The sequence below is a fragment of the Pagrus major genome, chromosome 1 (assembly GCF_040436345.1).
Source record: "Pagrus major chromosome 1, Pma_NU_1.0".
NCBI classification, from domain to species: Eukaryota; Metazoa; Chordata; class Actinopteri; order Spariformes; family Sparidae; genus Pagrus; species Pagrus major.
Genome location: NC_133215.1, coordinates 38,717,444 through 38,744,560, shown reverse-complemented (window position 1 = coordinate 38,744,560; position 27,117 = coordinate 38,717,444). Strand labels below are relative to the sequence as shown.

At 40.0% G+C, this 27,117-nt stretch overlaps 1 protein-coding gene across 1 annotated transcript in view; it reads right to left on the bottom strand.

Annotated features, from left to right (window-relative positions):
• megf10 (multiple EGF-like-domains 10) overlaps positions 1–27,117 on the bottom strand; it is a 188,099-nt gene that overhangs the window by 74,186 nt on the left and 86,796 nt on the right. The window contains exon 8 of the mRNA XM_073477850.1: positions 10,834–11,046. Coding sequence (XP_073333951.1) covers positions 10,834–11,046 — 213 coding nt within the window. The remainder of the gene's footprint in view (positions 1–10,833; positions 11,047–27,117) is intronic.

Here is a 27,117-nt window from a genome sequence, read left to right as displayed (position 1 = left end):
AACAGGTATGTTTTGAAGTTTCCACACTAAACTGTACCAAAGAAATTACAGTATTGCACATTGTTCAAATGCACAGTACAATACATTTCTGTACTACTGTAGGTCTATGGATCTAAAGTACAAAATGTATGATGTTGCATTTTCTACTGAACTGCCAGACGACCTGCACAGAGTGGAAGGCAGATTATGTTCAGTGATGAACAGGAGGTGGCCATAGTTAGCATTGTTTTGGCAAATAACGAAATCCGGCTTCGTGAATTGAGAGAGCAGATCATCGCAGATCAAATAACCTTCGCTGACATCAACACTGTCAGCATATCTACACTCTCCCGCATCCTTAAAAAGCACAACATTTCACTGAAGCAGCTGTATAGAGTTCCATTCAAGAGGAACAGTGTGAGAGTCAAAGACCTCCGTCATGACTATGTGCAAGTAACCCCCCCCCCCTTTTTTTTACTTTTGCAAAAACCTGAAAAACAAAAAAAAAATCTGAAGCGTTTCCATTTTGTTTTCATGTGTCTAGATCAACTGTAGTGGATCAATCTTTCACAAAAACAAATCTGTATGAGTCTTTTACAGTTTTTGCCGAATGCTTACACACATGTAGCAGACTTTGGCTCACTGTGTCATAACTTAACACACAAGCTGAGTAAGACACAGCACATGAAGATAAACTCCTAACTTATACGGCAAAATGAAACTCTTGAAACAAAACCTAACAATCCCATTTCAAAACTGTTTTTAGCATCAAAACGTTAAACACATGCACCTTTGAATTACTCTTTCCTAGCAGCAACAACACACAGATGTGCTTTATGCAAAACACGGCTGTATTCAGTACTTTGGATGGTTTTTGACTTTAAAAGACTCATACAGATTTTTTTGTGAAAGATTGATCCACTACAGTTGATCTAGACACATAAAACAAAATGGAAATGCTTCAGATTTTTTTTTTTGTTTTTCAGGTTTTTGCAAAAGTAAAAAAAAGGGTGTGTGTGTGTGTGTGCAGTGTTGGGCAGTAGCGTCGCTACAAGTAGCGGCATTACTAGTTTAACTACATTTCTCAGTAGCGTGGTGGTAGCGTCGCTGTTTTCTGAATCAAATAGCTTTTCAGTAGCTTAGCTCTTTTATTAACCAAGTAGTGCGGTAGCGTCCACACAAGCTACATTTTTACAAACATCTCTGAAGCTCAGCGCAGCGGAGCTTTCTGCTGTGGTCTGAAATAAAAGGATCAGTCAGTGACGCCACCGCCATACACGGCCGTGTATGTGGAGCCGACAGAAGCACTTCCGTATGACGGTGACATCACGGACCAATCCTTAGGCTGGCTACAACGTCTCTGCTGCAGGGGAATACAGACAAGTTAGCTTGCTTGAGTGAGTTACGTTACTTGATGGAAAGATGGCAGAGGGTGAGGAGGACGGAGACGAATTGATCCCGAGGGAGTCACCGTGGCCGTACCTCGAGAAATACATGAGTTTGAATGAAACAACAGAGAAAAATTATGTGTTCAGGTGCTTGCTGTGCAACCCCAAGAAGAAGCTGCTCTCAACATCCAAGACTTCGAACACAAATTTAAGAACACACATTCAGGTGATTCTAGAATAAGCTAACACAACCATCGCCAACCAAGCTAATTATCCCAAGTCAGTGCAGTCTGCAAACACCAGCTAACAACTTGCAAAAGACAAACTTAAATAATAAACAAATACAGTAACGTTACATATAGGAGGTAAGAGGTGGGGAAATGAGGGAACAGAGAAACACAAAATCAAAGTATGGTGGTTAGTCAAAATTATTAGCTTAAAATGTATGTAGATATAGCTACTAGTACAGAGTGGGCCTAATAAAAATACCACTTTTGAAACTGCCAGTTATATGGGATACTGGTAGATGGATAGAGTACTTTATTAATCCCAAAGGGAAATTAAAGTGTTACAGCCACTTGACATGAATCAAAATACAAAAACAATTAGGTAGGTAAAAGAAACAAATACAATTAAAAGGCTGAATTATATAAATAACTAAATAGACTAACTCAAATATAAAATATAAATATAAAAGCTGAAACTAGAATACAGCCTAGAGAACCCTAATGAAAACTATAACTAAACAAGACGTGCACAGAGATTTCAACATAAAAGACAAGGTGACCGTTACAACCACAGATAATGGCTCAAATTTTGTGAAGGCTTTCAGTGTCTTTGCAGAAGTTCAAAGAACCATTCAAGACAGAGAAGAAGAGTATGAGGAAGAGGAGGAGGGACACCCTGTCTTCATAAATGTCACAGATATCTTACATGAAGAAGAAGAAGAAGACTACAGTCTCCCAGCTCATCAGCGATGTGCCTGCCACACCCTCAACTTGGTTGCCACAAGAGACATTGAGGATGCTTTGACCCAGTCAGAGCCCTTTAAAAAAATATCAAGATCAACAATGGGCAAATGCCAGGCACTATGGAACAAGCAACACAGGAGCACACAAGCTTCAGATATCATCAAAGACAAGTTAGGGTGCCAGCTGACAGTTCCCAGTCCAACAAGGTGGAACTCCACTTCTACTATTAGGATGCTGATTATGAATAACAATAATAATAATAATAATTATACTTTTATTGATTATTATTATTATTACTATTACGTTTGAGTAATTGTACTTTTTTCCCTTGTCTTTTTTCTGTGAATCTTTTAGGTTATGGCACCCCTGGCCAAGGCCCTTGACGTACTACAGTCTGACAGAATGGCTTACACAGGAGTGTTGGTGCCAACAATCTCGATTCTTGTCGAGAAGATGGAGCGGATGAAGCACGAGACCAACCTACATCACTGTTACCCACTGGTAGATGCCATCATCAATGGGGTGAAGCAGAGGTTTGGATACATTTTTCAAGATGCAAGGTTGCTCATAGCCTCTGCAGTTCATCCTATGTTCAGATTGGCCTACATCCCCAGTGGAAAGAAGGCTGATGTTGTGTCAAACCTGAAAGCAGAAGTAAACCAGCTTCAAACGCAATCTCCAGATGATCACATGCAGACAGATGGCGAGGACCCAACTGTTGACAGTGATGAAGTAACTGGATACTTCCCATCACTGAAAACAACAGTTCTGAATGAAGTGGACAGCTACTTGCAGTCAACCGAAACCAAACTTGTCAATGCATTCCAAAACCTGCCGATGATGAAGATGATCTTCCTGAAGTACAACACAGGAGTCCCTGCTAGTGCAGCTTGTGAACGACTCTTTAGTGTAGGAAAAGACATTTTCCGACCAAAGAGAAACCGTCTTTGTCGTGTGAACAAACACCTCTTGTGAGAAAGATCAGCCTGGCCACCTCATCCTCTAGTGAGGAGGAAACTTTGATATGCAGTGGCAGAAACTTGTTTACATTGAGAGATCTCTTCCACACTCACACACACACACACACACACACACATACACTGCTGTGGCTTTTAACTGAGAATGAACACACAAACAAAATGTTTCTCATGCTGCAGGATTTTCAGGAAGTGAATTTGAACCCTTTACTTCAGCAGCAGCTGTTATGTGACATCAGTGATCATTGATGCATTTGTTATCATTCTTACTGTATACTGATGACAGATCCAACACACAACTCTTCCTGATATTTCACTACAACAGTGGATATGGAAACATTACTTTTTGAATCAGCTTCATGGTAATTGCCTATGAAAGCACAAAGTTAAATGACATGAGAAAGGCTATAATAGCCAGATATAAACTTTGAACTTGATTCCCAAAAGCCTTACATAAACTGTAAGTGTATAAATATGTCATGTGTTTAATTAAGTTGATGAGAGTTGACCCAGTGTCCTGGACAGAGTTAGTTGCACATTATCTTTAATGGCATAGTTCAAAATAAACATAATAGAGCAGTTTGGAGCAGGTCTTTATTCTTTTACTACTGTGGTTTGAGTTAAGTTATTGAGTTTAGAGTTAACTTGCAGTTCGTCCTGCAAATGTGCCCAAGTTATTGAGCATACCCATGCAAACTCAGGTATGTGCGCACACACACACACACACAGTGACAAACAAACATAGATGAACATACACACACTCTCAACACCTGCTTTTTGTTAATATGTGGAGCACATGTTTTTTTTTTGTTTGGTTTTTGTTGCCAAATTTTTGTGTTCTGGTTTTGGAGCAGTGAGACCACAGTGTATTGTTTAATAAACAATTGAATGTAACATTTTTGCCTGCTTATTTGTCTGATTGACAGTTTTATTGATCACTGAGATAGCTTTGCCTTGGAATGAAGTTGTTCCAATACAAAAAAAAAATAGCTTCGATGTAGTTAAACTACTTTAGCCATGTTGCTGTAGCTTAGCTTGCTACATTTCTCTGGGGGGTAGCTTCGGTGTAGTGAAGCTGAATTTAATGTAGAGTAACTGGTAGCTTAGCTCACTACACTTTCCAAGTAGCTTGCCCAATACTGTGTGTGTGTGTGTGTGTGTGTGTGTGTTTCCCGGTGTCCTCCTGTTAATCTAAACATGTAGGCCTACCCACTGACTGATTATAATCATATGGATGCCGTTATAATGTGTTGTGATTGAGATCCCGACCCACCAAACATCCTGGAAAGTGACAAAGTTACGTTTTTCTCTAAATTACATAATTACATAATCACCATCAGTCAACAGGACGCTGTCTGACTATTTCACTCGGGGGGAGAGAGGCTGTTTTCTGGGGGGAAAGTTCACTGAGTCTCTGTCGGGAGGGCTGATCGTCGCGGTGATTTGGTCTCGTCATCAAAATATTCTTTAATAGCAGCGTGTACGTCGTCACTGGCAGCGCTCTTGTTTTGAAAACATGTAAACCATGTCCTTCCGGTTCAAAGGACAGACCAGTCCAATCAGCGACGATTCATGTCGCCCAGGGGTACGGTTTGGTTAATGTGGTTAATGTCATTGTGTTTTCTGTTTTGTTGTTGTGTTTTCTGATTTGTTGTTGTGTTTTTTGATTTGTTGTTGTGTTTTCTGATTTGCCGTTGTGTTTTCTGATTTGCCGTTTTGTTTTCTGATTTGCCGTTGTGTTTTCAGTTTTGCCGTTGTGTTTTCTGATTTGTTGTTGTGTTTTCTGATTTGCCGTTGTGTTTTCTGTTTTGCCGTTGTGTTTTCTGATTTGCCGTTGTGTTTTCTGATTTATTGTTGTGTTTTCTGATTTGCCGTTGTATTTTCTGATTTGTTGTGTTTTCTGATTTGCCGTTGTGTTTTCTGATTTGTTGTTGTGTTTTCTGATTTGCCGTTGTGTTTTCTGATTTGTTGTTGTGTTTTCTGATTTGTTGTTGTGTTTTCTGATTTGCTGTTGTGTTTTTTGATTTGTTGTTGTGTTTTCTGATTTGCTGTTGTGTTGTCTGATTTGCTGTTTTGTTTTCTGATTTGCCGTTGTGTTTTTTGATTTGCTGTTGTGTTTTCTGATTTGCTGTTGTGTTTTTTGATTTGCCGTTGTGATTTGCACTTCAGGGCCCCCGTAAATATGAGATTTGAGAAGTGCTTGTGTACCAGTTCCATGGAAGTTCCAAGTTACAAATTTAAGTGGGTATATGATGACAGGATGTCAGACACTGTTGTTTGAGTGGTTTCTGTGTTTGGTTTGTGTTATGCTGTGGGGGACTAGAGGAGTTATATGCTTGTCACAGAGTTTGCCATCAATGTATGACCAAGATTATTGCTTTTTTTCTGATTGGGAGCAGTGTTTTGCATGTGTCACAGATTTTTCTTGGGGGAATTGATCAGTAAGTCTTTGTTTGTAGTGTTCAAATTTTGCAATGGGTCATGGGTGTTTGTGGGGTCTTCAGATCCAATACACTGCACATGATAGAATCTAATGTCTTTAACTGTGGCCAGGGATTTTGAGGTGAGAACAAGAATGTCTCTCATGCTGCATGATTGTAGACCAAGAATGTTTTTTTTTTTATTTCCTTGTTTTCTTCAGTAATGGATGCAAGCTGGGCTGTGAGGGATGTGAAGGACTGTTTGAGAGATTTGTTTCCTTTAGTGAGTGTGGATAGTTGTTCCTGACTGAATTCAAGGCTTTTGTGGAGCTGTTGGAATTCCTTGTGTAGTACTTCAATGAGAGATATCCAGGCATCAAGTTGTTGTTGATGGAAATGAAAATGTCACTGGCCTCAGTACAGCAGGATTTTTCTGGGAAGGTGTGAGTGGAGTCAGATTGTCAGAACCTCTTTATGGTTGATGTGGAAGTTGATTTGTCCATGATGCATAGCACCTCAAAGATATACTTCTGTTTACAGCAGTGGTTCTCAACCTTTTTGGGGCCAGAGCCCCCATATCCATTATCCAGGTCCCTTTCTACCCCCCATCAAATACAATGTAGGCTAATTTTCTTCTCTGAATGTTTATATTTATGATTATTGTTAAGATTATTACTCTGCAAGTATTTATATAATTTAATATATTTAATTTATTATCTAATTAATTTATTCTTATTATTTATATTCCTATTATAATTGTTATATTATATTGTATTGATATAATACAGAGTATTATATTCTGTGTTATATCAATAGAAAGCATTAAAAAGCATGTCACTGAATGCCATATAACAGATTTGATTTAACTGGACAGTTAGAATTTCATTATCTTTAGTTTTTCAGGGACGCATTATTATGGATCCCACCCATGTTCTCACAAGACCCGCCTTTCTTCGCAACTCTGTTGGTTGTGAAAGTAGTAATTAAATTATTAGTAGTAGTAAGTAAATACCATCTAGTTTCGTGATAAACCGGTCATTGAACTACACTGTCTTGCTTAACACACTCACCAACTACAACATGGTCACCAAATTGGCACAGAGAAGGTACTAAAAAAGATGAAAACCAAAAAAAAGATCTCGCCGCATTGACAACTGCAGTTATGTGAAAGGAGAGTTTGTCAGTTTGGTGAGCAAGCTAATATACAAGATTGGCTTGAGGTTAGATTAGCTAGAGGTTTCACTAATGGGTTTTGGTTAGCGTTCAATAAGACGCTGTAACACAACTATTGACAGTGTAGTCCTTCTAATTACGGATTTTCACAGTCTAATATTTCATTAGTTTGATGACAAACTATGACTTTCTTGACTTGAAAAATGATCTATCAAATTTTAAAACATCATGTGTACTTAATGACACAATCCAAACGGAATCGAAAAATTATTTGTCTCTCTCCATTCACTACCATACATATTTTTTCAGGAATAAGGTTCCATAGGGTCCACCAGAAGGAGCATGACTTTGGCTCTCTATGCTTAACTCAAACTGTTACAGTTTTTTCCGATCGCGTGAACACTAAAATCAAAAGTATTACAAAATTATCAAAACCTTAAACTCAAGAAGCAAAACATGGCCCAGATGTGCACCACTATAAGCACAATGTCAGCCTCACACTTTTTGCAAAACAATACACACAGTGATTTGCAAAACACTAAACACACTTGTATACATTAGACACAGAAGTATATCATGATGTCACTTCCTTGCAATTCCAAAGCACTGACTGTCAAATTACCACACCTATGAGCCAGTAGGTAAACACAGCCATCAGGTGCGCAAACACATGATTACTTAATTGGAGACACACCAATCAGGTTCAAGCACTATAAAAATGCAGCAGGTAAGTTCACCTGCCTTTAACCAAAATGGAAGGAGTCAGAAGAAGAGTGAGAGTGAGGGTGAGAGGGGGAATCCACAGAGGAGAAGAAGGAGGTAGAGGAAGAGGCGGAGGCCCAGCCAGAGGTAGAGGCCGAGGTGGAGGAAGAGGAAGAGGAAGAGGAAGACCTGAAGCAGGAAGAGAACGTGGAAGAAGAAGAAGAAGAAGAAGAAGAGGACCAAATTTATCTAATGAAATTCGTGCAACACTACTGGACCATGTCTTGAACCATGAATTGACGCTAAGGGAGGCTGGACTAAGAGTTCAGCCAAATCTTAGCAGATATACAGTGGCATCTGTTATAAGGATGTTTCGACAAGGAAACAGGTAAAAAATCTGTCTACAGTTACAGTAATCAGCTGCTTATTGTATGCACCATATCAGCACTTTGGATACCCCTTCCTGTGACATTTTACAGTAGGTTACATGTGTTATTTTCTACATAGGATTGAGGCTGGAGAACGGCGAGGAGGAAGGGGGCACATATTCACACAACAACAAGCGAGAGAGATAATAAACATGGTTTTGGCCAATAATGCCATCAGGCTCAGAGAAATTCAAGCCAACATTATTGGTGACCATGCCATTTTCAATAATGTCCATCAGGTCTCTCTGTCAACACTGGCACGCATCCTGAAAAGAAATCAGGTCCAAATGAAAAAAACTGTATCGAGTGCCTTTTGAGCGGAATTCAGAGAGGGTCAAACGGTTGCGGCATGAGTATGTGGAGGTATGTATTGTTGACTTTACTGTAGCACTGTGATGTTGCATACTGCACACATGACCTTTTGACATGTACATTGACTGTATACTAGATCTATTCTGAACTACACAATCTTGTCTCTCACTGTATTTCAGAGAGTTCTACAGATGGATGCTGAGGAAATCCAGCATGAATTCATCTACATAGATGAGGCAGGGTTCAACCTCATCAAAGCAAGACGGAGAGGCAGAAACATCATTGGCCACAGGGCTATAATCAATGTCCCACGTGGGGGTAACATCACCCTTTGTGCGGCCATTACACAGGATGGGGTCCTCCTCCGTCATGCCAAAATTGGCCCTTACAACACACCTCACATACTCACATTTTTAGACTGATTGCACAACATAGTCACAGCAGGTAACCAAATGCACCAGACGCATTACATTGTCATCTGGGACAATGTGTCATTCCACCGTGCTGCTCTGGTCCAGAACTGGTTTCAACACCATCCACAGTTCACATTCCTATACCTTCCACCATACTCTCCTTTTCTTAACCCAATCGAAGAGTTTTTCTCTGCATGGCGATGGAAGGTTTACGATCTCCGGGCCCAGGCTCAGGTACCCCTCATTCACGCCTGTGATCAAGTCGACGCCGTAGCTGTGCAAGGGTGGATTAGACATTCAAGGCAGTTCCTCCAACGTTGTCTTGCCAATGAGGATATCGCCTGTGATGTGGATGAAATTCTCTGGCCAGATCCAGCTAGGCGAAGAGATAATGTCTAGTATTTTCTATACTGTATTTTCTGTTTTCTTTATCAGATTTTTTTATTTTATTTATTATTTCTGTAATTTTTAACCTGTACTGGATACAGTATTTTATGTTTGTTGTTGTTTGCTGGGATAACAGTGTTGTGCACACTACTGCAGACATGTTTTGTTGTGATTCTCCATGTTGACTGATTTGGGTGTATGGAGAGAAATAAATTATATTTTCCTCAGTCTGCAGCATTGGTCTTGTCAAGTGTTTGGTGAACTTATTGTATATTTGCACTTTCTCTGTGTACTTCATATACAGTACTCTAATCACTGAGAAGTAGAATTGCTAAAAGTGTTTAAGGTTAGCAACAGCAGTGTGTAACTGGTTCAGACAGAATTAAGTAATATGAAGCGTGTGTGTGTCATATGGTGACAAAATATGTTTTTTATAAATTAGTGTATAGTTTTGACAAGAGTGTTTCATTTTGCAAAGGGTCTGAGGTGTTCTGCTAATTGGGTGTTTGGTGTGCTAATTGTGTGTAGTGTTTTGAGAAAACGGGCCCTGTTTTCAAAATCGTGCTCACGCAATCGAAAAAAAAAATGTAACTCACACAATAGATACGGTAATGTCTGTTTTCAGCGGTTTATAAGCTGTAGTTTTGCAGGGGAAGAAACGACCTATTTGGCCTCTCTCCTGGTAGCTCAGTGCTTCCTCCTTCTCTCTGAATATACAGTGGACTAACAGGCAAGCCAGGAGGTTGTGGACACAAGAGGACGGCCAAGACCAGGCAGTCGGTCGTGGGTGCCTTGGGTGGAGGGTCTACCAATCTCCCTCCCTCTAGTTCAGTAAACTACAAGGTCCACGAAAATCTCTGTCAGCATAACTGACACGATATTATTTCCTAACTGTATGTTCAGTGGCTGTCTGGTGTTAATGGGCTGTTCTTGTGTTTTTCTTGCGGTTGTTTAAAAAAAACAGCCATCAGCGGAGCTGATGCAGTGGGCTCTAAGCTGTAGTTGCCCCGGTAAACATACCACCACCCAGACAGAGTCACACAGACAGGAGACTGGGAGAGAGGTCAAAGAGATCGGTGTGTTTACCTGCAAAACTGCAGCTTATAAACCAACAAAAACCAGAGCTACTGCGTATGTTTCTGAATGCTAGATACTAAAATGCTTTTATGGGAGGTTTGCCAGTGGAACATTCCACTTGTTAATTTGTAACCATGGCAATAACAAGGCATTCACAGTTTACCTCTGGGAAAAAATCATGCTTTCAAGAGAAAGAAATGTTTTATTTCCTCCATGGTGAATACCAAGACAGAATTGACATGGTTAAGGCCATGTTGGTGAATTTTTTTATAGATGATGCCCTGATGTTGCCTTCCTGTGAAGACAGCATGAAGCTGCACTGCAGAGAGCTCACAGAAACATTTAAGTAAAGAGCCATTTTGCTGTGAAACAATACACTGTTTACCTTGCAAGTAGATTTCAAGTCATCTTGTCATGAATTTCTGGTGTAAATTTGCAAACGGGATCAATGATCACACTAACAGACATACATAGACAATACATAAAAACTTCTTCCTGATGTCTGTCAACACTAGAATTTGAAAGATCCAACCTTTACACATAGTAAGATTATGAAATACTTGAAGAAACAGACACAATTTAAGTCTGAACACTATTTCTATGTACCTGCGTGTGTTTTGGGCGTGGCATGGACACTTCCTAGCACAGCCGAGGCTGTACTGGCCTTCAGGACACAGTCGGACGTCACATGTCACCCCTGTGTATCCTGGCTCACACAGACACATTCCGTTGGTGTGGTAACATTTGCTCCTGTTCTTACAGCGACACGTCTTTGCACAGCCAGCACCATAATTACCCACTGCACATTCGTGCTGGCACCTGTTCACAGCAAGAGACAGTGATTACATAGTCAATTATTTGAATTAAGGTGTAGGTGATCAGTAACAGTTCTAATATTTTTATATAGTGCCAAATCATAACAGAATTATCACAGGGCACTTTTCATATAGTGCAAGTTTAACAGGGTTATTTTAGATTACTGAAGTCCAACAAAATTCATTTCAGTGTCCATTCAGTATTACTTTTATTTTCAAGAAAGTTATCTTGCCATTTTAATTTCTTTGGGAAAGAGCCTTATATCCTATCTGTATCTATGCCAAGCTGCTTTTACTTGTTTGATTGGAGCGCCCTCGTGTTGGTGCTATTATAGAGCCCTGAGGTCGTCAGCTCACCCCTTTTGCTTGCTGCTTGGTACATACTGAAAACAGCTCCTTGATTTGTTTCAAATACTAAGCTATAAAGTAACTTAACTAGCTAACTAACGAAATTAAAGTGTATATTACATGACATGAATGGTCTTGTCACGTCTTGTGACTGTTGCTAAGTTTTCATTTCTGTATCTATATTGTTCTGCTGAGTGAAGTTTGCTTGCTAAGTCTGTTTGATTATGTAGCAGCTAGCTGCACTGCCTCATACGTTCGGTTTAAAGAAGTACCGCACAGCTAATGTAGATATGGCTGTCTGCTTCAGTGTGTTAATTGCATTTTTATTCAAATGTGTAGGGGCTGTAGCTGTATTGTATGTTTCACCATCACCACCAACTACATTCAGGTGTTTGTTAAACAGGTATGTTTGTATTTTCTGTATGGAGAAATGTTGTAGTTAGCTAGTTTTAATGAGCACTGTAAAAGCCTTTACATAGAATTGTGAAATATTTTTCATATTAACTTAAAAAATGGGGTCATGGCAGTTTATGTGATAAAACAAATTGTTTCATGGAGAAGCAGAGTGCACATTTTTATTAGAAGACTTTTATTTTGTGAAACAAATTTATTTTTATTTGTTCATCAAAACTATATGATCACATTGTAAAGGAGTTGTAAGCTCAACCCCTTTGCTTGCTGCCGATCTTAACTACAGGGCTGGAGCTGTACTGCATGTTTCACCATCACCACCAACCACATTCATGGTTGTCTTAACGCTGTACAGGAAAATATCTACCTATGTTACCTAGTACCTAGAATCCTATCTATGTTGTTGATGTTATTGCAACCTCCTAAGAGTTACGCCTTTGTTCATATAGTACAAATATGCCATGCAAAGAGTGCATGTAAAATGTTTATTGCCAGAAATACTTAATATCAATTATGCTGTATTTAACAGGATGAAAACAACTGGGTTGTAGTAACTGATATGAGCCAATGTAAAACTCTGTTCAAGCACCAAAATTACACTAACACATGAACATCAACTCACACCTATGCCCTGATAATGAATTAATTATTAAATCTGCGCTTTTGTTTAGAGAGCAAAAATGAAAAAAATATTTAACGTTTTTATTCTGAAGGTCAAGATCCATATTGGAAGTATTATTGTTCCCTTGAGTGCTTGACCAAATATTGTTCCCCCAATATGATGGCTCTGAAAATATATAAAATATTCAAACGTTGTCCCTAAAAACATAATAAAGGTTCACAAGGTTACGTCTAGGCAACAAAACTGTAAGTTACGTTGTAACCGTGGTTCTCTGAGTGAAGAAACTATCTCTCCACCCAGCTACATGCAATATGTCCCCACCTGACAGATTATGTGGATAATTATTTAAGACACACAAGGTGTACTGGCATGCACAGGTATATAAGGCACAGGTGTGCATGATCACTCTGATTTTACTTGATTGACACAAGATTCTGAGCGGTCTCGAAGTGGAGAGATAGTCTCTTCACTCAGAGAACCATGGTTACAATGCAACCTACAGTTCTCTGTTGTATTGGGACTATCTCTCCACCCAGCTACACATTCCATATGGATGGGGTGTCTGTAAGACACCTCATGAAGAACTGGAGCACTCTCAGACTCTCAAACCCATTATCGGTGCTCAACCCACACACAAGTCGATGTGTTTGGCCCTAACAACAAATTAACTATGTCCAATATGTACGAACCCCTGAGCCAGTAGGACAGCCAGACACAGTCTGCTGCCATTGTATGCTTAGGTGCAAGATGCTACCTAAAGCCTCACTGGCCCCGCAAGATGCCAAGGCCAGTGACTACAGGGGTGAATGGGCCACTCAGTCTAGTCTGCCAGACACAAGGCACAAGCTTCAGAAGACATTGGGGAACCATAGGCTGTACCTTCTACTTGGTAGCCCACAAAACCAACTCCCCAAAGGAAGCCAAGTTCAGTCTGTAGTTGAACGTTGACAGAGTTGACCAGTAGCCGCCAAGCAGATCTCTACCAGAGATTCTCTTTTCCACAGTGCCTAGGACTCCACTGGTGAAATGTGCCTGTACTCCAGGCGGCACTGACACTCCTCCTTTTTCTCATTAAAGTGTACTTGGAAGGGCTATCTCTGGCCTGTTACTGGTCTGCTTAAGTATATGGTGAGTGCTTGATGATATTTCTAGTTATATGAGCCTGCGTGGCACTTGGCTGAGAATTGTGAAAACACAATGACCGGGCCTCCAGGTCTGTTCTCCGGAGGATGTGGCAATTGGGAGGCAACCGCCATTCCGACATACCGCCATTCCGACATACCGCCATTCCGACATTAGGCCCTAATTGTCGGAATGGCAACACTTAAACCTTTAATTAAACGTCCCATCATTCTGACATTTTTTGCCTCCTAAGGTCGGAATGGTGGTATTTATTTCTTTTTTAAACGTGTTGCCATTCCGACAAATCTTTTAAAAGGGTTAGGGTTAGGTGCCGGGACGAAACTTTGTCGGAATGGCAGGACGTTCGCATGTCGGGAATAGTGGTATGTTGGAATGGTGACATGTCTGAATAGTACAATGTCGGAATGGCGGTATGTCGTAATGGCGGTCTGTCTGAATGGCAGCATGTAACCGTGGCAATCTTACTCCGGAATTCCACTGGATGCATGTGCGTTGTGGAACGGCTCCGATACGGTTTTGCTCCGTCGTCAGGCAACCCCCACCGGCTGCATTTTGAGCTGGGACTGGAGTTCCCGCGATAATTACATAATCACGCGCGACCGCAGTTATAGTTATAAACACAACAAGAAGTGTTCCCAACCGAAGAATTACAAGAAGTGCTTGGATTTGTACGGTGGCCCTGAAGTGCAAATCACAACAGTATATCAGAAAACATAACGGCAAATCAGAAAACACAACAGCAAATCAGAAAACACAACAACAAATCAAAAAACACAACGGCAAATCAGAAAACACAACAGCAAATCAGAAAACACAACGGCAAATCAGAAAACACAACAACAAATCAAAAAACACAACGGCAAATCAGAAAACACAACGGCAAAACAGAAAACACAACAGCAAATCAAAAAACACAACGACATTAACCAAAACGGAAAAGGTAGGTACCCTCGGCGACATGAATCGTTGCTGATTGGACTGGTCCGTCCATTGAACCAGAAGGACATGGTTTACATGTTTTCAAAACATGAGCTCCGCCAGTGACGACGTACGCGCTGCTATTACAGTTTTTGCCGAATGCTTACACACATGTAGCAGACTTTGGCTCACTGTGTCATAACTTAACACACAGGCTGAGTAAGACACAGCACATGAAGATAAACTCCTAACTTATACGGCAAAATGAAACTCTTGAAACAAAACCTAACAATCCCATTTCAAAACTGTTTTTAGCATCAAAACGTTAAACACATGCACCTTTGAATTACTCTTTCCTAGCAGCAACAACACACAGATGTGCTTTATGCAAAACACAGCTGTATTCAGTACTTTGGATGGTTTTTGACTTTAAAAGACTCATACAGATTTTTTTGTGAAAGATTGATCCACTACAGTTGATCTAGACACATGAAAACAAAATGGTGGGGGGTGTTACTTGCACATAGTCATGACGGAGGTCTTTGACTCTCGCATTGTTCCTCTCGAATGAAACTCTATACAGCTGCTTCAGTGAAATGTTGTGCTTTTTAAGGATGCGGGAGAGTGTAGATATGCTGACAGTGTTGATGTCAGCGAAGGTTATTTGATCTGCGATGATCTGCTCTCTCAATTCACGAAGCCGGATTTCGTTATTTGCCAAAACAATGTTAACTATGGCCACCTCCTGTTCATCACTGAACATAATCTGCCTTCCACTCTGTGCAGGTCGTCTGGCAGTTCAGTAGAAAATGAAACATCATACATTTTGTACTTTAGACACATAGACCTCCAGTAATACAGAAATGTATTGTACTGTGCGTTTGAACAATGTGCAATACTGTAATTTCTTTGGTACAGTTTAGTGTGGAAACTTCAAAACATACCTGTTTTCCAGTCTGAAAGTTCTAATAATTGAGGCAACTGAGTAGTGACTTAGGTTTGGCTGGACTCTCTGCCCAGCCTCCCTCATTGTAAGGCCATGATTTATTACATGGTCCACCAAAGTGGCCCTCATGTCATCAGATATTTGTCTCCTTCTGTTGCCTGCTCCCCTTCTTCGTCCTCTTCCTCGTCCTGCTACTGCTCTTACTCTCCCTCTTCCTCTTTCTGCCTCCATGTTTCCAAAGTTGGCACAAAGGAGCTGAGCTCACATCAGGTGTATTTGTAGTGCTATGGCTTAGACTGATTGGTCTACAATTAGATTTTAAATGTTTTTTAATGTGTGTGAGTCTGTGTGCTTTTCCAATTTTAGTTGTGTTTTGTATTTTAAATAGATGTGTTTTCCCAATGATTGCATGAGATTTCCTTTTTGAACAATGTGTCTTATGTAAAAAACAGTGTGTAGTGTTTTGCAAGAAGTGTGTTGGAGAATTTCAAACACAGTGCAAAGCATATATTGTGTTTGCAGGGTTGGTGCTTTTGTTTAGGGCATGGTCACCAAAGTTAGAGGTTGTGATGCTTTGGGCATAGCAACCACTTTTAGTGTTTAAGCATTAGGCAAAAACTGTAAAGAATATTTTGATGCAGGACATGGATATGGGTCCGTGTATCATCTGATCATTCAATTATTCCATTTAATCTGGCAAACGGAAAACGAGAAATGTCCCACAAAGCAACGTTACATGACCATACAACAGTAACGTAGTAACTGGTAGTGTCTTTGGCAATTTCTATGAGGAAAAGCCTCTGTCCTCCTGTCTGTCCTACCGACTCTTCGTCACATTTCTGCCTGAAAAACAGCGTCTGTCCCCAGCAAAAAACTTTTACTCAACAAGTGTTTGTCGCAGTGAAAAAAATCACTGCGACGGTCAGCCCTCCCGACCGAGACTCAGTGAACTTTCCCCCCAGAAAACAGCCTCTCTCCCCACGAGTGAAATAGCCAGACAGCATCCTGTTGACTGATGGCGATTATGTGATTTAGAACGAAAAACGTAACTTTGTCACTTTCCAGGATGTTTGGTGGGTCAGGATCTCAATCACAACACATTATAACTGCATCCATATGATTATAATCAGTCAGCAGGTACATGTTTAGATTAATAGGAGGAAACCGGGACACACCTTGAAAAAAACACATAAGTCATCATCATGACGTGTACCGTCACGCCTCCTTTGGAGCTGCAGCGCCGGCTTTCTGTGTGAATTATATATCGTCTTTTACGCCAGAGCTGCTTTGTTCTGTGTGAACAACCAACGGCGGAGAATTGGCAAACCGCTGCTGCGGCGATAATGCGGCGTCTCTGTGTGATTTCAGAGCTTCCCGGCTGGACACCCATTTCTCCCAACTTTTCTGAGATCCCATTCATAAACATGTCATTAATTAGAGACATGTATGGCTCAAGTGAGGCCATTAGAACGTGGGACTCCAGTGGTCTACTGGGACTGGACCATAGACTGTACACAGTCAATGGACTGGACCGTGGGACTTTCGGCGCTCAGACCGGTGTGTTGTTGCTCACCATGGATACCGAGCGACTATACATTGTGCATGTGCAAAGCGTGGCCACACAGCAGAAATGTACCGTGGGAAATGGTATAACAATAACGGAAAATGTAAATTAGATTTATTATTTCGTTTTGGTTTCCTTGTTTATTATATTTTCCGTTTTGGGCTGAAAATAGGAAAACAAACACCAGTTTTCAATGTTTGGTGCATACAGAAAAACGAAATATCGACTTGTTTTTTCGTTTTTCATTTGCCAGATTAAATGGAATAATTGAATGATCAGATGATACACGGACCCATATCCATGTCCTGCATCAAAATATTCTTTAATAGCAGTGCGTACGTGTCACTGGCGGAGCTCATGTTTTGAAAACATGTAAACTATGTCCTTCCGGTTCAAAGGACGGACCAGTCTAATCAGTGACGATTCATGTTGCCCGAGGGTACCTACCTTTTCCGTTTTGGTTAATGTCGTTGTGTTTTCTGTTTTGTTGTTGTGTTTTCTGATTTGTTGTTGTGTTTTCTGATTTGTTGTTGTGTTTTCTGATTTGCTGTTGTGTTTTCTGATTTGCCGTAGTGTTTTTTGATTTGTTGTTGTGTTTTCTGATTTGCCGTTGTGTTTTCTGATTTGCTGTTGTGTTTTCTGATTTGCCGTTGTGTTTTCTGATTTGCTGTTGTGTTTCGCCGTAGATTTGTCTCTTTTTTGAGATTTTTGTGCTGGTGTCAACACGGAGTGTTTTATTATGAAAATTAACCAGATGTTATGTTGTTGTTTCGGTGTGTGACTTCATCCGGCAGAAATAGAAAACCCTGCATATATGCTCCGGAAGGGTCCGGACTGCCACAGAGCAAATACGCAATGCAACGGAGCCAGTGGAAGTAAACACATAGACTATAGTGAAACCTATCAGCTCCGCTGCTGTGACTGTGCCAGGAGTGTGTGTGTTTCGAAAATATCTTTTTGATATTTTGAAATTAAAATTCTGCTTTAAAATCTGCTCATTTAAATGATTTCACATTGCAACCCTAATAGGTCTTGGTAGTAACTTTGAACTCAATTATAGAAGAAAATGCCAGTACAACTTAGTGTATTTGATATTAACCAGTATAATTATGATTTCATGTGCATTACTTGCTCCACTGTTAAACATTTCTTGGTTAGAGATGATAAAAATAAGTATTTGTTATTCACATACAGTATATTGACGACAGGACATACAGTGCTGTGAAAAAGTATTTGCCCCCTTACAGATTTTTTTTTGTTTTTGCTTTTTTGTCACACCTAAATGTTACAGATCATCAGACAAAGATAACCTGAGAAAAATACAAAATGCAGTTTTTAAATGATGATTTCATTTATATCATTAATATTAACCACATTGTTTGGAAGTTGAGTTCAATTTCACTAGCTCCACCCAGGCCTGATTACTGCCAGACCTGTAGAATCAAGAAATCACTTAAATAGAACCTGTCTGACAACATGAAGTAAGCTAAAAGATCTCAAAAAGCAACACATTATTCCCCAATCCAAAGAAATTCAAGAACAGATGAGAAACAAAGTCATTGACATCTATCAGTCTGGAAAGGGTTACAAAGCCATTTCTAAGGCTTTGGGACTCCAGCGAACCACAGTGAGAGCCATTATCCACAAATGGAGAAAACATGGAACAGTGGTGAACCACCCAGGAGTGGCCGGCCTACCAAAATTACTCCAAGAGCGCATCGACAACTCATCCAGGAGGTCACAAAAGAACCCAGAACAACATCTAAAGCACTGCAGGCCTCACTTGCCTCAGTTAAAGGAATAGTTCTGCTGTGAGTTTCAAAGTTTCAAATCACTAGTGCAGGCAGATCCCTCTTGTGTTTGTGTGTCGCTTGTCGCTCACAGCTGGATGTAAATACCGGTGTGTATCTATCGCAAGTTCTCGTTGATCTTGTCTGGCGCGGCTTCCGTAGTGCAAATGGCTGTGAGGGAGACCCGCGTGAACGCGGGAGCGTGCCTCCAGGCAAATATAGTATAGTGACTGTTTAGGCTAGAAAAATGTACTAAATGACGTCATTTCGAGTAAACTCTGGATGTCGCACTCCAGGACACTTGGATTGCAGCGGAGGAGCAGTATGGAGGAATATTACAAAGTTTTTGTGTAGTTTTATGGACCTTTTCGTCTTGGACACCATTTATGCCCGTTATATGGATTTTTGCTACAGGGGGGGTACCCCCGCGGGTCTCCAGCTGCACTTTGAGGAATAAGAAACTACACCGGACTTCTCATCAGCATGAGGGTGAGTCGATAATGACTGAATTTCATTCTAGAGTGAACTATTCCTTTAAGGTCAGTGTTCATGATTCAACAATAAGAAAGTGACTGGGCAAAAATGGCATCCATGGGAGAGTTCCAAGGCGAAAACCACTGCTGACCAAAAAGAACACAAAGGCCCATCTCACATTTGCCATAAAACATGTTGATGATCCCCAAGACTCTTGGGAAAATATTCTGTGGACTGATGAGACAAAAGTGGAACTTTTTGGAAGGTGTGTGTCCCGTTACATCTCGCGTAAAACTAACGCAGCATTTCAGGAAAATATCATCATACCGAAAGTCAAACATGGTGGTGGTAGCGTGATGGTCTAAATTTTATATTAAAATTTGTTTGATGATCTGAAACATGTAAGTGTGACAAAAAATCAAAAACAAAAGAAATCTGTAAGGGGGCAAATACTTTTTCACAGCACTGTATATACATATAAGTGGGTATCCAATTTACAAGCCTGTCGTCTTGAAATATTTTATGGAAATCACATTATTCCTCTTAAAGTTAGAGGCCAGTTGTCTCCTGACAGTCATCTGGCTGTCGCCATACTAGGCACTTTACAGGAACTTTGCCTCATCATCAGCATCTTATTCTTTTCCTGACTCTTGTAAGCATTATATGTACGTCGACCAGACAAAAAGTGGTCTGTGTTCAACTAAGTAAACCATTCTGCGACATCCTTGTGGATCCTCTGCATTTAGTATGAGCCAAGACATCAGTTTAAATGAAATGTGCATGATTTGGCATGTGAATGCTAAGCTTAATATATATTCATTCTAATATACTTTTTTTTGTATATTTCTACACACTGTGTATATTACATTAATGGGTGCAGTTACACTGTGAGATTTTCCTTCTTGGTCATTTGTATGTAGAAGGTGACTAGAGCATACATAGTCTTTATTTTTTATTAGCAGTGGGTATTTCATTTTGTATGTAGGAACCTCTGTCCATCGCCTCTGCATTATATTGAGGCCTGTTGTTTCTTGTTAACCCTTTTCATCTGGATAAAGAAGATTTACATGAAGGAGGCGCCTTTCAGGCACATCTTATCTCCTGGCAGAGAGGACAGTGCCTCTCTGGACCATAAAGACTTCAAATGAGGACAGTCGTAATTAATTTACAACCCAAAGCCTTTAGATGAACTTACTCTCCCATTTCTGAACTCTCTCTCCCCTTTTGAACAGATAAAACTCTTCCCACAGGTCATGTTGAGTCCTGTGACAGTTCACCAGGAGGGACGAACGAATGTCTTCAGAATGTGTTAATACAATGTCTTTACATTTGCAGATTAAGTAACACGCCTGATCACTTTCTACCTATTTCTCTCTCTGTCTCTATGACTTCTGATCCACAAACACCCACAGAGTGGACATCGGACACCTTCTGCTGAGTTGTTCTATGTGATACTCCCGTCTTTGAATTTACGACCTATGCCTGGTATTCTTATCTGTGGTCGCATTCCAAACCAAATGGTCTCTGTATTCTTCCAGATTTCAGACCATTTCTAATTAACCATTAAGTCAGTATCTCACAATCTTAATTCTAACACATTAAGAAACAGTAAGAGAAGCTCATAAAACTGATCTTTTCCCCGTTTCTCTACGATTAAGATTGACTGAAATCAAGTTTAATGTTTAAATGTGTCTTGTGTTTGGTGGAACCACAGTGCCCTCCAGTGGTGAGTCCTGGTGCAGTTGGACGAGAAATATTCTGTTTAATATGTTCATGGTTATAACCAGTAAATGACTCTGATATGTCTTTGTTTTAACAAGTATTAAGCTGAATATGTATAATTAATGTTTAATCACGTCATAATCCTTGTCATGATAGACAAAGTACATCTATTGAGCCATGGTGAGAAACTGAGAAGGTGAAGCACGGTTTAGTTCAGTGAGTTTCTGTGAATCTTAACACCTCCACTAAATCTTGGAGATAAAAGCCGGTAAGCCCCGCCTAGACACGCCTCGATTTGCAAGTAATAAAACGGAGAGATCACGTCTCTCGGTTCAGTTTTGTTTAGTTTTGTTTAGTTTTGTTTTAAGTTGTTTTTAAAGTTTTGTTTTTTTCAGTTGTTTTAAAGTTTTTAGTTGTTTTTAGTTTTCTTTTGAAACTTATTTTGAAGCTCTTTACTTTACTTTGAAACACGCTCCAAGACAGCGATCTCATCAGAAGTGCTCACGCGTTGATTTTTCTCATTTTATATTTTTCGCAGTATTGATTAGCTTCTTTTATTAAGTTTGTACCAGAACAAAGTTCTGTTTTAATTTGTTTTATACCGTTAAGTATCGTAACTCGCTTTTGAAGAAGTAAACTTAATTTAGATTACCTTGCATTAACTAACAACGGAAGATCCGCCTGATCAACGTATCATCCTCAGTTATTTTATTCAAGAAGTTAAATCTAGTTTACAAAGTCAGAGCCTGAAAACCACTCGAAGAAACGAAGAAGAACATCTTTATCACAATCATCATCACGACTACAGCAACTTGCTGTGTCCGAGACCGTGCAAGCGGTTTCCAACGAAAGACAGACTCTTTGACAAGCCCCCAGCGCTCGCTAGCGGTACCATCCCGCTGGGCATTGAGCCAAGATCTGCACCGGATCGGTACGGGACCAGCTGCCCTCTTCCTAAGACAAAGGACCGAGGTGCCCAACCGACTGATACCGGACGAGCTGACCCCCGGCCATCGGACCGCCAGCTAGAGTCGCAAATCACCCGAGGGAATCCGCTGCCGCGGCCCCGCAACTCGGCTGAGAAAGTAGGCTCTCCATCACTCACAACAGCTGGATTCACACATGATACATGAGATGGTGTATATTGCTCTGGTTCTGATCTTTTAGCTTAAGAGAAATTCGGTTAGGGTCTCGTTAGTATTAAAAATTACTACCGTAATATTTAAATGCTTCAACCTAACCCATGATCTCACCATCAGCCTATATTCCACTAATAACCCATTACTTAGTTATTTCACATTTCCTGTTACCTGTGTTATTCATTTAAATTGCCATTTCATTTATTTAACCTGAATTATTTAGTCAATAAACATATTTAACCGCATGTCGTTGTCTGTGCAGGTTTGTTTTTAATGTGGAGAACCGATGGATATGTGTAGAATCTCACTGCTTCATATATGAGATGAATAAATTGATCTGAAATTGATTAGAATTGATACAAGTTAAACTTGTCCAGTCGAATTTGATTAATTACCTCCGGATTATTCAAATAGACAAAATAACGGAGGTGGTGCCCCATTAACGAGTGTTTATTATTAGTGTATCTCCTACATGTATTTCAATTATTTTATTGTGTATTTCTATTTTATCTTGCTTTTGTCCTGTTTCAATGCCCAAATGCTGCTGTAACAACTGAATTTCCCCAGTGAGGGATGAGTCTTATCTTAACTTATCTTATCTTGCACCTTCATTTAACATGACCTAAGTCCACTAACTCAGCTGCTCCATTTACTTTAAAAGAAAAAATGTACACAAAAGAAGTATTTCCCCTAGATTTTTAGCACATTTGTTAAGATCTGTGCTACTGAGCATTTCATTGATAGCTGTGGAATTTCAAGATGCTGATTTAACAACATGATTATTGCACAGGTGTGCTTTGAACTAGTCACAATACAAGTTCTTCACTGTCTGTAGCTTATGCCTATCCATATAACCCCACCTCCACCATGGGGCACTCTATTCACAACACTGACATCAGCAAACCACTTGCAGACACCACGCCATACACACCTTCTGCCATTTGCACAGTACTGTATGAAACGTGATTCATCCGTAAGAGAACACTTTTCCGAAGTGCCAGATACTATCGGTTAGAGTTTGCCAACTGAAGTCAGTTATGATGACAAATGGCAGTCAAGTCAAGACCCTGGTGAGGATAACAAGCATTAAGATGAACTTCCCTGAGACAGTTTCTGACAGTCTGTGCGGAAATTCTTTGGTCATGCAAGCCAACTATTGCATCAGCTGTCCAGGCGGCTGACCTCAGACAATCATGAAGGTGAAAAAGCCGGATGTGGAGGACCTGGGCTAGCAGGATTGAACATGGTCTGCAGTTATGAGTAATGTTGGATGCACTGTCAGATTCTCATAAACAACATTAGTGATGGCTCATGGAACTGAAATTGACATAAATTCTTGGACATTCCTGCAGTCAGCATGCCAATTGCACACAAAACTTGACATCTGTGACTTTGTGTTGTGTGATAAAACAGCACATTTTAAAGTGGCCCTTTACTATGACTTGTCCAAGGCACACCTGTGCACTAATCATGCTGTCTAATCACATCTTGATATGCCACACCTGTCAGGAGGATGGATATATTTTTGTTAAGTGTACAAACAATGACTCAGCAGCACTAAAATTACATTGCTTAGCTGATTTTAATATAAGGTCATGCGCTAATGCAAATGTATTAACCTAGTGGAAAATTTCACCTAAACTAAGGCCTGGACTACACGTATATGGATATTTTTTTAAGCAGATATTTTCGTCCTCGTTTTTAAAAAAAACTCTGTCCACACCACAGAAATATCTCTGTCCATACGAAGAGGCAAAACTGAAAATGATTGCCTCTGAAGCCTGCAATGCCATGCCCGGCCAATAGGTGGCGATTAGCAAAATGTAAAATACCACAGAAGAAGAACGTTATGAGCATGCGCAGTCAAACGGTCCAGAAGAAGCAGTCAAACGGCGGCAGTTAGGGTAAGAAGTTATGGCGAAGAAAACGAGAATAGAATCTTTTGTGTGGACCGATGATGAAGTGGAGTTGTTGCAACAACATTACGTTCATGTGTAGAGCTGAGATGAGACCTAAAAGTGCAAAGCACACATAGATAGCCCGGTACATGTCGGCCATTGTTGTTGACAACCGTTTTGCTTCAATGCGCATGTGCGAACGGCTTGTCGCTAGGCGCTTGACGTCATCGCGTCAACACCAGCTCCGTTTAACATCGCTACACGGATCCACTCAATCGGATATTTTTTTATTTGTCCACTTTTTTATCCGTTTAAAAATATCTCCGTTTATGTGGGTGAAATCGCCGTGTTCGTGTGGTTGAGAGGCCCAATTGGGCAGAAAAATGTGCGTTTAGGAATATATCGTATTCGTGTAGTCCAGGCCTAAATCATACAAAGTGTTTTTTAAGACTATCTAACAGATTTAATTTATCTTGCTGATACTGAACCATTAAAGGTACAGTGAGTAAGATGTAGTGGTATCTAGCAGGACAGACTTGGCAGAAATGTAATATAATATTCATAAGTTTGTTTTGATTAGTGTATAATCACCTGAAACTAAGTCGTTGTGTTTTCATTACCTTAGAATGAGCCGTTTATATCTATGTAGGGAGCAGGTCTCCCTCTACGGAGGTCACCATGTTGCACCGCCATGTTTCTACAGTAGCCCAGAACGGCCAAACCTGGAACTAGTGAGGGCCTTTTTGTGTTTTTACATTAAGTGGGTGGCTGCCGGAAATGCACAAGTTGGAAGGCGAAGAAGAATGTAAAATGCAATAGTAATTATATTAATAATAATTCAAGAATATACTATACTTTTGTTTATTCAATGAAAATGAAGACTGAGTGTTTATTTAGTGTGTTTAAGCACATGAAATCAGTCAGTGAAGATCTTTCTATTTTGATTAAAATGTCTCTCTCCAACGCACCCCAGTAGCTCAGTTGGAAAAGCGTGCAACCCATATACAGATATCCTGCAGAGGCCCAGTGTTTCAGCCCGACCTGTGGTCTCTTGCTGCATGTCATCACTTTGCCGCCACTGCGTGAGGAATTTCTGATAAAAATATCAGAAATATTATACAGCGCAATGACAATCTTCTGCTGAAAATGTGTCACCTGAGCGATATGAGTCTTGTAACCACCCACACCCAGTGAAATATTTAAACCAGATACTTCAAATACAAATATGATCACGGACCAAGCATATTTAAAGATTATCTACCAAATCATGAGGTCATCAATATTATGCTTCAGCCTTTTGTTTTTCAACAGTACTGCATGGAGGTGAAAGTAATATGGCTGGGGAATTAATTATTTAACAACAATAGGACAAACTATCATAGTATGAGAGCCGAAAAAGGTTTCTTTTCTTGTTTGTTACTGTAGTAATATAAATGTAATTTCTCATGCTGCCACATTTTCACTGTGCCAAAAAAAAAGTTTGCTCTTGGATTTCCGCACGCACCTGACAGTGTGGTCTAACAGTAATCTAACAGCATGAAAAATTACATTTATATAACTACAATAACAAACAAACAAAAAAACAGCTCTTACACTATAATAGTTTGTCCCAGTTCGACTGAAGAGAGTGAGAGTGCTGCACACACAGTTTTTTCCTTCCTGTTAAATCATTAATTCCCCAGCCATATTACTTTCACTTTCATGCAGTACTGGTGAAAAACAAAAAGTTGGAGCATAATATTGATGACCTCATGATATGGTAGCCTAATTATCATTAAATATGCTCTGTGTGGGAATCGCACTCTCTCACACAAGTCAAATACTGTAGCCTATGACACAGTAAGAACAGCTGATTTCACGCTGAAGTAATGCTTCAGCTTCCATCATCACTGCTACGCCTGGTGGATAGATAAACGATTGCGACTGGTTTCCACGCATGGCACTTACGGGCATTACGATTCGGCCCTGCATTAACTACATCATTGCTGGGGATCTCATTCCAGTCATGGACTCTTCCAGGTCCGAGCACGGACCCGTCACGGAGGTAAGGGAAGTTTTAAGAGGCCTCATCTATAAATCATGAAATTTCATTCAGCAGTGCAGAGATGCCTCATAAAGAAAGGGGATTTAAACAAAAAGAAATGAAGCTGGAGCCAACAAATGTTTTACATTTTTGTTTGAAAAATGACTTAAGCAAAAAATCTGTTATCAAACTAGTTGTCAATTAATTTTCTTTTGATCGACTGATCAATTCATCATTTCCTCTCCAGGTCCATGTGCCTCTTTTAACTTTGAGCACCTGTCCCTCTGAAGGTCTCTGCACGGCCCTGATTTTGGGCACTAAATAACAACACTTTTGTAAGATTCAGCTGAGGTTAAAGCTTTCTCTAGGTAATTAAGGTTTGCAGTAGCAACTGATGTATAAGCAATATAACTTTAGTGCTGTTGTGTCACTGTTTGTCTTTCAAGCTATTGGCGCTAGCTTTAGTAGTAACACTGTTACACCATAGTATCATCATTTGGTTGGAGTAGCTAAACTAGCAGACATATGTTAGTAAACACAAGCCTGCAGACCTTTTACATTGGTTGCACTATTCTTATTCGTTTAGGTGTACCAGCACTAGCTTTTAACTATGGCTGTACAATATGGTGCAAAATTATATTGCAATTATTTTTGACAGATATTGAGATTGCAATATGATTCATGTTTAGTGGGAATGATAATTTTGCATCACGATTTTCCCTTTCTCTGTAAAAAACTTTTACGTGCACCGATGTAATCAATGAAAATGTTTAGTTGCACTTTACAGATCTTTGGGCGCATGTACAACCAAAAAAGTAGCATCTTGGAGCCCTGTGACAAAACCTGAAATACTGAGCTTAATGCCCATATGCCACATCATGCATGTTTTGATTAAACTGAATGATCAGCTTATACTCACGCCTAGAGGATGGCTTACTTGTTTGGGAAATATTCACTTTTTGGTCTGACTGTAGAAAAAGTCTGCTGTAGCTGGCATGGTTTTTGTTATATTTTTACATAAAATAATACATAATCGGGTCAAGAACACAGCCTCTACATGCTTGACATGACAACAAT